General features: G+C 38.0%; 1 protein-coding gene across 1 annotated transcript; it reads left to right on the top strand.

Annotated features, from left to right (window-relative positions):
* Positions 1 to 457: 457 nt before the first annotated feature.
* LOC122966153 (ceramide synthase-like) lies at positions 458 to 11,074 on the top strand. Its single transcript, XM_044330152.1, has 6 exons — positions 458 to 807; positions 3,874 to 3,957; positions 6,968 to 7,187; positions 7,471 to 7,566; positions 9,027 to 9,136; positions 10,564 to 11,074. Exons 1-6 carry the CDS (start codon positions 689 to 691, stop codon positions 10,787 to 10,789), a joined length of 855 nt encoding a protein of 284 aa, XP_044186087.1. The 5' UTR covers positions 458 to 688; the 3' UTR covers positions 10,790 to 11,074.
* Positions 11,075 to 11,921: the final 847 nt, after the last annotated feature.

Here is an 11,921-nt window from a genome sequence, read left to right as displayed (position 1 = left end):
TTGATATATTTTTTTTTATATACATTTGCAAAAAAAATCTAAAAACATGTTTTCAGTTTGTCATTATGGGTTATTAAGTGTAGATTGTTGGACAAAAATAGCAATTTTATCAATTTAAAATTAAATCTACTACATAAATTGTGCAAAAAGTGACGTCTGAATACTTTCTGATTTTGACAAATTTCGCCGTTTCTAAACAAACTAACGTGACAAAACTCTTCATGATGAAGGAACATGTGACCCAGTGCAGCGCTGTGACTCACTGACGTGTTTTTAATAAGATATATCAGGCTTTGATACACACACGATACTCGTTAGTAGATCAGTTCATTGTTGGTTTGGATCCAAACATGAAGAAAAATATAGAAAATTACCAGAACTTATCTTCTAAGTAGTATTTTAAATGCAGGAGTCTTTGTGGTATTTCTACTTTTACTTGATGATCGCTTTGCACAGAGAACAACTATCCAAGAAGAGGAAGAAGATGTTTTCTGAGTAGAGGGGGGGGATTAAAATGAAGGATCTTCCACCTCTGCTGACCACGCCTCCTCTGACAGGTGGCAGCAGGACGCTCCGCCCAGCTGATCCTCCTCTCTGAGCTCCTGGACACCTGTCCTCAGTTAACACTCACATTCACAAAGAGCAAAAACAAACACATCACAAACAAACCCAACAGGAACCAGGAGCCATGTTGGCCCTCCTGGCTGCCGGCTCCGTCTTCTTCCCGGGACTCTTCCTGATGTCCAAACAGGCTCTGAAACACCTGATGGGATGGAGCGAAGGAGACGCCGCCACCGTGTCTGCACGGTAAGACTCACACTTACATTTAATGAGAGACTTAACAAAACTGTAATGAAAAAGCCTCATAAAATATCATTACTTAACTTGAAGAGACCTGCTTTTATTCCCAGAATATGCATGTTTGAGCAGGTTTTTATGATGAATAGAAACACAATCTGCATAAACATGATTGTATATGTGTGTATTTATTGTGCATGTAGAGTTTTCTGCACACTCTGCAAACTGATTTCCCTCTGGGGTGATAATAATAATAAAGTTAATGTGGAATATTACAGCCTGCTGACTCGGGGTCAATTAAACTTTCAGATGAAATGACGACAGATTTTTACTGTTATAATTACAGAAAGATTATTCACTAAAACTTAAAACTAGATTTTAGTTCTCAATGTTTTGAGATTTTCATTTGAGGTTTGCACCAACTGAGAGAAACTAACACATTTTAAATGTTCCAGTCGTGGACAGTCGTGACACACAATAATAACGACATGTAAATAACTTCCAGCGATTGACGTTCATGTTACAGAGAAAAACAAATCACTGCAGCAAACCACAGACATTAATGTCAGTGGTAGGCAAATAGCGGCCCGCGTGCCAAATCCGGCCCTCTTGTAAAAATATTTGGCCTCCTGACGACTGAGCTGAAGTTTGATTTTCATATCTTACGTCACAAATCCACAGCAGACACCAATTACCACCTCATGTAAATCCCAGTGAAGACAGTGCATGAAAATACATTTTAATGAGTGAATTCTAACACTGTTTTAATTCCACAACTTCAGTCTGTTGGACCAGAACAGATTTATTTATCACAAATATGTGGAAGTCGAACAGAATTTGTGTGTTGATGCCTTTGAATCAGAACTTTGAATCAACCATCGTGTGTCAATAAAGAAGTTTAGTAAGTTGTAACTTACTAAAGTGAAACATGACATCTGCCTATACATACAGTCTAAACAGTTATAACTCTATTTTACTCTTAAATTAATTTAAATAAATAAATAAAACACATAACTGCACCAGTCAAAAGTCTGAACACAGCTTCTCATTCAGGGGTTTCTCTGTAAACCAAAAACATCAAAACTATAAAATAACACACATGGAATCATGTCGTAAACTAAACTAACTGGTTGCTTCGGCAGTTCTGCTCACTGTCAGCGATTTCTGAACCAGCTTCATTAAATAGTTTTCCGACAGTGTTGAAGCAGTTCTCACACATGCTGAGCACTTGTTGGCTGCTTTTCCTTCATCACGAACCATCTTAGCTGGGTTTAGGTCAGGTGATGCAGCGCTCCATCACTCTGCTTCCTGGTCAGACCTTAAAGAGCCTTGCAGGTGTGTTTAGGTCTCTGTCCTGATGGGATGGCGTGTCGTTGCAGGATGAACTTGATGATGACCTGATGTCTACTCCTGCTGTTTCTCTACTTCTTACTGGTCTCCTTCAGTTGTAGTTTCTCTGCAGCAGTTCGACCATGAAGGCTGATTCACACGGTCTCCTCTGAACAGCTGATGTTGATGTTCTCTGCTGCTTGAACTCTGGGAAACATTGATCTGAGCTGCTGTAATGAACTTGTCCTCTGCAGCAGAGGAACTCTTGGCCTTCCTGTCCTGATTGGTCCTCATCAGAGCCAGTTTCATCAGAGCGTTCGATGGTTTTTGCGCCAGCCCTTGAAGAAACCTTCAAAGTTCTTGGAATGTTCTGGATTGACTGACCTTCATGTCTTAATGGACTGTACTTGTATAGCGCCTTTCTAGTCTTCCAACCACTCAAACCGCTTTTACACTACGAATCACATTCATCCATTCACACACATTCATACGCTGGATGGGCACAGGGGCTACCATGCAAGGTCCCAACCTGCCCATCAGAGGAAACTAACCATTCACACACATTCATACACATACACATTTGGGGTTAAGTATCTTGCCCAAGGACACATTGGCATGTGGACTGGAGTAGCCGGGAATCGAACCGCCGATCTTCCGATTAGTGGACGACCCGCTCTACCTCCTGAGCCGCAGCCGCCCCTAAAGTTATGATGTCGTTGTTTCTCTTAGCTGAGCGGTTCTTGTCATAATATGAATTACTGCAGTAGTGGAATAAGGCCACTTTTTTTGTTTACTACATGGTTCCATGTGTGTTATTTTATAGTTTTGATGTCTTCAGTTTTGTTCTATAATGTAGAAACTAGTAAAAATAAAGAAAAACCTTTGAATGAGAAGGTCCAAACGTTCTACTGGTACTGTCAAAAGTACCAGTCCCCATGACAACAGGCCCATGGTTGAACCTACTTGCTGACCCCTGCTGTATGTAGTTTGAGGAAAAACTGTTTTACAAAGAAGAAAAACCAAAATAAAACTATCTATATAATGAGCTGGTGTCCAAATACTCACACAGAGCAAAAATGTCAGTTTCACAAAGAGTTTTCCATAAGAAAGTTTGATGTTTCTTTTGTTTGTCTTTTTATTGTTGTGTTGTTTTCATTTGTTTTGTGTTTATTTGTTTGGGACTACCTCGAAAAAAGGTTTATCCTGATATAAAACATCTTCTCACTTTCTCACAAAGTCGTTCTTATGGGAGACGAGGAAAGTCAGATTTTTCTTAAATCTCTGATATATCTGACTCAGCACTTAATAATACGTCAGGAAGTGTCTGAAAACCAGAAAACATGGATTCCTCATATCAGCTAAAGACCAACGTTCTGTCTAATTAAACCCAAATTGAATGAATATGGTGTTGTATTGTCAGTGCAAAGTGTTTTAATCTTTACACGACCGACTCTGTAATCAAACAGCTGTATAATTTGACATGTTTGGTGTTGGACAATTTTAAATTTTGTCTTGATGGTGGCGTTAGATTAAAAGTCAGGATCAGTTAAGTTATTACAGTTTATCCTGAGGAGAAAATTTCACGTTAATTCATCAAACAGTTTTTAAGATGTTTCAGTCTGGACCACAGTGACATTTCCATCCTCAGAGCCATGCTGTTGGCCGAAAACTATAAAAACAATATTTTTTTATGTCACTAAATATGTCAGAGAGTTTTGTTGACCATCATACTTTCCGTCCCCTCAGTCTGGTGTCGTCGGTCCAGGCTGTCATGGCCTCGTCAGCCGGATGTGTCATCGCCTCGTCTTGCAGGGACGTCATAGAGGACAAGTGAGAACTAAATAACGTCTTCTTACATCTGCTCCTTCTTCTCTAATGTTTCCTGACATCCCTTCTTCTTTCATCCCGTCTCCCTGTTTTTCTTCTCTTTCTCCTTTTGTTTTCTTTTTGGCTTATTGTGACCATTGTTGTCTTCATCTCCAAAACTGCAGCGTTAGAGAAATGTCACTGTTGTAGCTGAAAACAATGGCTTTATTTATCCCGAGGCTTTTAAGAAAGTTGTGAGTCAGAGGCCTTCAAATGATATAAAAGCATAAAAATCAGCAAAACTGGAGAGAGTTCATGTTTTAAATAATAAAATATCTGATCATGTTTGCTGCTCAGGCCTTCAAAATACCTGCAAATAGGTAGATATATAGATCCAGAGCTTCATCCTAACACCCTAAAAGCAGCCAAATTACACATAAAAACAGACAATATAAAGAGACTCTGAGGTAGATAAACAACTGAAATCTTTTTCCTGACTTGACACTTAAATCTTTTTGGGATAATACAACTAAAAGTCAAAGTTGGAGAAAAATAACCAAATTTAAGTTAATATCAGTGTTCTTGGTGGCATCTTTTGGAAAATATTTATAAGTATGAGTCCTGAAAACAAGAAAAAGTGATGTTCATACACACTGGTCTGTGTTTAAACCAGACTTCTGTTTGAGTCTGTAATCTAATTAACAATCTGAGCCTCACAGCAGCAGAGGAGCTATTTCAGTCTCTGTAAGACGGTCGCAGAGATCACTAATCCTGCTCGCTGCTGAGGATGATGGGAAGTGAAATGATGAAGAGTGAATGATGACAGGAGGAGGCGGGGGGGGGTGGGGGGGGGGGGGTTGTTTGAGTAAATCCCAGGTTTCCTCTGTCAGCTCCTTCATTTCCCAGTCAAAGCAGGGAGGAGTTTATGGTCTGAGCGCCACATTTGTTTATCAAATCACGCCACAGACACAGTGAACAAGCAGCCAGGAACTCTGGGAGCAGTTGTTGTTAATGCTACAGAAAAACTTCATAACTATTAAACCATAATCCAAATGTGTTATTTTAAGGAAAGAAAGACAGACAGTGATGTTCAAATATTAAAATATATAGTTTTGTTTCTGAACTGAATCTGTTCACAAGATTTCACTGAAATCTGTTTGTTTTTTTAGGAATCTTGACAATATTTCTTTACATTCAAGCATTTTGTTGTCTTGTTCATGCATTTATGCTTTCATACAGATTTAAGTATTTTGTTAAGTTTCGGTCAGTGTTAAAATATAATTACTCTACAGTATATTTACTCAATTACTGTAGTTAAGTACAATTTTAGGTACTTGAGTATTTCCATGTGATGCTGCTTTCTACATTTCAGAGGGAAATATTGTACTTTCTACTCCACTACATTTATTTGACAGCTTTAGTTACTTTTCAGATGAAGATTTGACACAATGGATAATATAACAAGCTTTTAAAATACAACACATTGTTAAAGATGAAACCAGTGGTTTCCAACCTTTTTGGCTTTTGACGTCTTACAAAAAGCAGTGTGTAGTCGGGGTCACATTTCACATGTCTATGAGTTGTTAACAGCTCCACCAAATAGTGATTTTTCCCTCTAAACTTCTCACATGCTTTCATTTCAATAAATGTTCAAATGATCCAATATTTCAGCAAAAATCAAAGATTAGAGAAAAAGTCCAAAAACTGAAAACAGATTTGTGTATCAGAACTTTGTTTTTTCTTCTTTCCTCTCCCATTAATCATCTCACCACCCCTCAGATTTATCTGCTGACCCTTTGGAGGGGCCCGACCCCTAGGTTGGGAACCACTGGACTAAACTAGCTAACTGTATATAAAGTAGTGTAAACTAGCTCCACCTCCAGCAGCTACAACAGTAACATGCTGCTCTAACACTGATGCTTCACTATTAATAATCTAATGATGTCATATATAATAATATATCAGTCAGAGGGACCAAACCACTACTTTTACTGCAATACTTTAACTACATCAAGCTCATAATACTTATGTACTTTTACTGCAATACTTTAACTACATCAAGCTCATAATACTTATGTACTTTTACTGTAGTAGGATTTTTCATGCAGGACTTTTTCTTGTAATGGAGTATTTTTACATTGCTGTATTGGTACTTTTACTTCACTTAAGGATCTGAATACTTCTTCCACCACCGATTAACTTCTTGTTTTGGCCACACAGGACAAGCTGTAAACACATCTGACATATCAGTAGCAGTGGTTAAAAATGTTAGCAAGCAGCTGCAGATTTTCACATCCAGCAGACATCATGATTACTACATTAGCAGTGTCAATAATGACTCGTGGGGTTCCTCAGGGTTCAATTCTAGGTCCTTTATATTTTCAGTTCACATGCTGTTTATTTAGGTTTATCAGTGCAGCTCAAATGTCACAGGAATGATTAATGAGTTTTTCCTGATTTGACAGCTCAGTGGTAAGGATTTGGTTAAATTTAGGCAACTAAAACTACTTAGTGAAAGCTGCATTAAATAATTTTTTTATCCACTTGGGAGCAGCAGAAACAAGCTGTAAACTTAACAGCTGTCAAATTATCAGCTTATTAAGTAGTTACACATGTTACTTCCACATCCGGCAGTTACAGAGCAACATTATCAATCATTTGGAGTCGTGTTTCTGTCCACCTGGTGAATTTAAGTCCAATATTCACTCTCTTTTAGCTCTGTTTTTGGTCTCCACCAACTCCTGAGGGAAATATCTGGCTCTTTAGCTGCTAAATGCTCCACTATGTTCACCAGCTAGTCTACAGCTAACTGTGTCTGTTTGCCATTTGGTGCTGAGCAGGTAGTTTTCCATTGTTTGAGCTTTGACTGCCTCTCTTTTAATAATCTCGTCCTCTTCTTCTGCAATGATTTAGCGGCACCAACTGGAGAATTAGTTTATCTCCTGATATTCACACAACAGCAGGTGATGGAATCAAGTATTCACTACATTTTTTGTTTCTCTCTCTTCATCTCTCTCTCATCTTTTCTCGTCAGGCACTGGCTGACCAATGCCTACATCCTCTTTGCCACGCCTTACTTTGCCTACGACATCTACGCCATGTTCCTGTGTTACTGGCACAAGCTGCAGGTCAAAGGTCATGAGGAGGACGGTGTCAGGTCGATGAGCGCTGCTGTAGCCGGTTACCTGCGCAGAGAGCCTCTCATGGTGCTGCATCATGTCTTCATGGTGGCCTTCTGCTTCCCCGCCTCACTGGTAACTATGGCAACAATATGGTGACTAACATGAATTGAAGGTTGACATCACTATGACAGTTTTCTCAGACTTGATAATGATCCTCCAGAGACACAGACGACATTATAAAACTGTTTTCACAGGCTGAGCAGGACTAACACATGACGACCAGGCGACTGTAATATTCAAAACCTACACATGTGCCGTGTTGTTGCAGTCAAACGAGTGTTTCTCCTTCCTTTCTGCTGTGTGTGTGTGTGTGTGTGTGTGTGTGTGTGTGTGTGTGTTTGTGTGTGTGTGTCAGCTGTGGCGGCAGGGTAAAGGTGATTACTTCCAGGGTGTTTTGTTTCTGGCTGAACTCAGCACACCATCCGTCTGTCTGGGGAAAGTCCTGATCCAGGTAATCCCCCTCCTCCACACACACACACACGCATAAACACACACATAAACACACACACACACACACCTCTGAGATAAAGGCGTGTGGATCTGATCGGTGCGTCTGGACATCCTGTTGATGCTGCTGTTGCTTAAATTCCTGATAACTGACTGACACGTTACAAACAAACAGTTTAAGGAATACGAGGGTCTTAACTGAAGAAAATTAATAATTAAATGAAAATAAAATAAAACAAATAAATCAATCAAACCAAACAAGAAGAAGAAAATAGAAGATGGCAGACAGACATTAGAATAGACATGAATTGTTTCTTCTTTTCTTTTTGAGTTATTTATTTATTTGTGTATTATTTTTTATTTTCTATTGCTCTGTATAAACTATAACAGTTTACCTACCTCACATTAACTGCCATTAACTGACAATAACTGACAATAACCGACATTGACCGACATTAACTGACAATAACCGACAATAACTGACAATAACTGACAATAACTGACATTAACTGACATTAACTGACATTAACTGACAATAACCGACATTAACCGACATTGACCAACATTAACCGACAATAACCGACATTGACCAACATTAACCGACATTAACCGACATTGACCAACATTAACCGACAATAACCGACAATAACCGACAATAACCGACATTAACCGACATTGACCAACATTAACCGACATTAACCGACATTGACCAACATTAACCGACATTAACCGACATTGACCAACATTAACCGACAATAACCGACAATAACCGACAATAACCGACATTAACTGACATTAACTGACATTAACTGACAATAACCGACATTAACCGACATTGACCAACATTAACCGACATTAACCGACATTGACCAACATTAACCGACATTAACCGACATTGACCAACATTAACCGACAATAACCGACAATAACCGACAATAACCGACATTAACCGACATTGACCAACATTAACCGACAATAACCGACAATAACCGACAATAACCGACATTAACCGACATTGACCAACATTAACCGACATTAACCGACATTGACCAACATTAACCGACATTAACCGACATTGACCAACATTAACCGACAATAACCGACAATAACCGACAATAACTGACATTAACTGACATTAACTGACATTAACTGACAATAACCGACATTAACCGACATTGACCAACATTAACCGACATTAACCGACATTGACCAACATTAACCGACAATAACCGACAATAACCGACAATAACCGACATTAACCGACATTGACCAACATTAACCGACAATAACCGACAATAACCGACAATAACCGACATTAACCGACATTGACCAACATTAACCGACAATAACCGACATTAACGGACATTAAGTTGTTGTTGAAGCTTTTTTTTGTTTCTGTGTTCGATCGTCACTCATTCTGGACTTTTCTTCTTCTTCTGCGTCTCTGTTGTTTGGTCTCGTCAGTACAAGAAGCAGCACATTCTCCTGCACAAAGTGAACGGCGTGCTCATGCTGCTCACCTTCTTCAGCTGTCGGGTTCTGCTCTTTCCTTACCTGTATTACGCCTACAGCAGGTAACTGTCTGACATACTTAAACATACTTTTAAGACATTTTTTTATACTGGTATTAAAACTCTGAGGTCACTACTTTCTGTAAAAATGAGTGTGTTTACATGTGCACTAGTATCTGGTTTTTAGAGCATCCTGGTTATATGTTGCACATGTAAACACCTGATCAGGTGTCTGATTCATTCTCTGCTGTGCTCACAGATACATCATCAACTCAAGCTCAGCAGTGTTTTTTCCCCATATTTCCCAAATTAATAAATTAATTGTATTTATTGTTATTTCAGTAATACTCTGTTTTTTGTCTTTAATGATTATTTCGGTTTATTTAACACTTTTCACAGCTATGAAACCTTCGGCTGCATTTTCAAGGACTTCAAACACTCAATTTAAAATTTCTAACAGACGTCCAAGAATCTGGAATTCAATTAGCAGTAATTTTGTAAACTAATCCTCCTTTTTAAAGAAGACGTATCATTCACATTTCCTTATAGATATTTCATATAAAAATAAGACCCCAAAAAAACCCTGAAAGGACTTATAGAGACATCAGCTCACCAAATATAGAAAAAAAACAATAACATCTAAAATGAAGGTTTATCAAAGAAGAAATATCTATATATATACATACATTAGCACAACATAAAGAAGACAATAGAAAAGGACATTAGGGGAAAAAATGACAACAACCAATAATTACATGTGCCAATAATAGTAAAACTTTATTTATATCACACATTTCATACAAAAGTGGAAAAGTAGGGGAAAAACCCCATAAAAACACAGATTTAAAAAAATAGGAACATTAAAACAACAGAATTTTTTGAAAATGGATAAATCTAAGAGAGGAAAAGGAACAAAAAAAAATGTATGAATTAAATTATAATTAATACTGTAGGTGAGGTCAAAATAGAGTAAATGTTTCTAGCTAAAAGCAATCTATAAAAAAAATGAGTTTTGAGTTTTGTTTTAAAAGTTGTAAATAAGATAAAGATATAAACACGTGTCAGCTGCTAATAACGAGTAGAGTTTACTATACAGCTGCTAGAAAATATTATGGGAGAAACATTAGTATATTAGTAGATTGTGTCATCAAATATATAGAGGACCACAAGTGTCAATAGCATTTAATTAATTGATATTTAATTGGACAAAAAAGTAACAATACAATATAATTAATATATAATGCATGATTATTATAATATAATAATAAAAACAGGAATTAATACATTATTTTACAAATGAATGAATAAAAATATTTATTAATTCCTGTTTTTATTGTCAAATTACATATAAATTAATTAAATGCTTAATGACTATTTACATGACACTTGTCGTCCTCCATACAAATAAACTCTAAGCCTAAATTTAAAGTTAGAATAATGTGTCTCAGTTAGTTTGGTCTAACAACAGCGCCCTCTGGCTTGTGTTGCAGGTACGCCTCCATCCCCGTCTACGAGGTGCCCCTGGTGGCCCCGTGGCAGTGTAACCTGGGGGCCGCTCTGCTGTGGCCCCTCCAGCTCTACTGGTTCACACTGATCTGTAGAGGGGCCCTCCGCCTGTCCGCAGGACGTCCGAGCTCAACGCCGCCGACTTTTCAAACTGACGGCTGCATGAACTCGAGTGACAGCTGCTCGCAGTGTCAGACGGACAAACGCTGACGCCGGATACAAAGACCAGATGGAGAAACTTAAAGCTTCAACTGGAGTTGAAGAAAAAGAGACTCTGACGCTGGTGGGATTCTGTTTACTGCAGATAAAACCAGAGAAAAGACGTTTTGATGTAAAAATCATAAACAGGAGCTTTGACAAAGTGTTTAATGTAAGAAGAGAGAATGAAGAAGATCCTCTTTAACATGGAAAAGGTGAAAAAGTCTGAAAACTAATGAATGAAATGAACATTAAAAGTCCATCATGAACACGTTTTAACAGACGAGTGAGAAACTGTGTTGTGTTGATGTTTGCTGTTTTTAATGAATCTGATCAATACTGAGTTATCAGCAAAAATCACTTTACTTAAATTATGTAAAATATAAAAGCAGAATATTTGCATCTGAAATTTAATGCAATAGAAGTATAACATAATATAAAATAATACATAAAAAATATAAATAATACTAAAATACAGTAAACTGTTGAGTATTGTGAGTCGATGCTGCTGAGTTACAGTTGAGTGGTGAGTGTTCGCTGCCCTCCGCTGGTCACAGAGCTGTGAGGTGACACAGCAAAGACGTGGCAGCTGATTGGTCCTCCTGTCTACATTCTGAGCACTGATTGGTGCTTTGAGGTTGCAACCTTATAGCACCAAGTTAGAGATTTTTGAGATATAACCTTTACTTTTCTCAAATTTTAGAGCAGAAAACAAAAAATAAACCAACACAAGATATTAAAGGATAATTCTGGCAATTTTCTATATTTTTCTTCTTGTCAACAAACAAAACAAACAATGAACTGATCTACTAACCAGTACTGCCTGTGTATCAAAGCCTGATGTATCTTATTCCTCTGTTGTTGTTCAAAAACTATTAAAAACACGTCAGTGAGTCACAGCGCTGCACTGGGTGACATGTTCCTTCATCATGAAGAGTTTGGTCACGTTAGTTTGTTTAGAAACGACTCCGAAGACTAATAACAGCATCACGTTTTCAGTCTCTGGAGAGTAGTTCTGTGTCAGACAGACGCTACTGAGCATGTGCAGGAATGACGAATGTCAGCAGATAAATGTGAGGGGTGGTGAGATGATTAATGGGAGAGGAAAGAAGAAAAAACAAAGTTCTGATACACAAATCTGTTT

This window comes from Thunnus albacares, chromosome 17 (assembly GCF_914725855.1).
Source record: "Thunnus albacares chromosome 17, fThuAlb1.1, whole genome shotgun sequence".
Taxonomy (NCBI): Eukaryota; Metazoa; Chordata; class Actinopteri; order Scombriformes; family Scombridae; genus Thunnus; species Thunnus albacares.
Note: the sequence above shows the minus strand (reverse complement) of the source record. Positions and strands in the feature narration are given on the sequence as shown.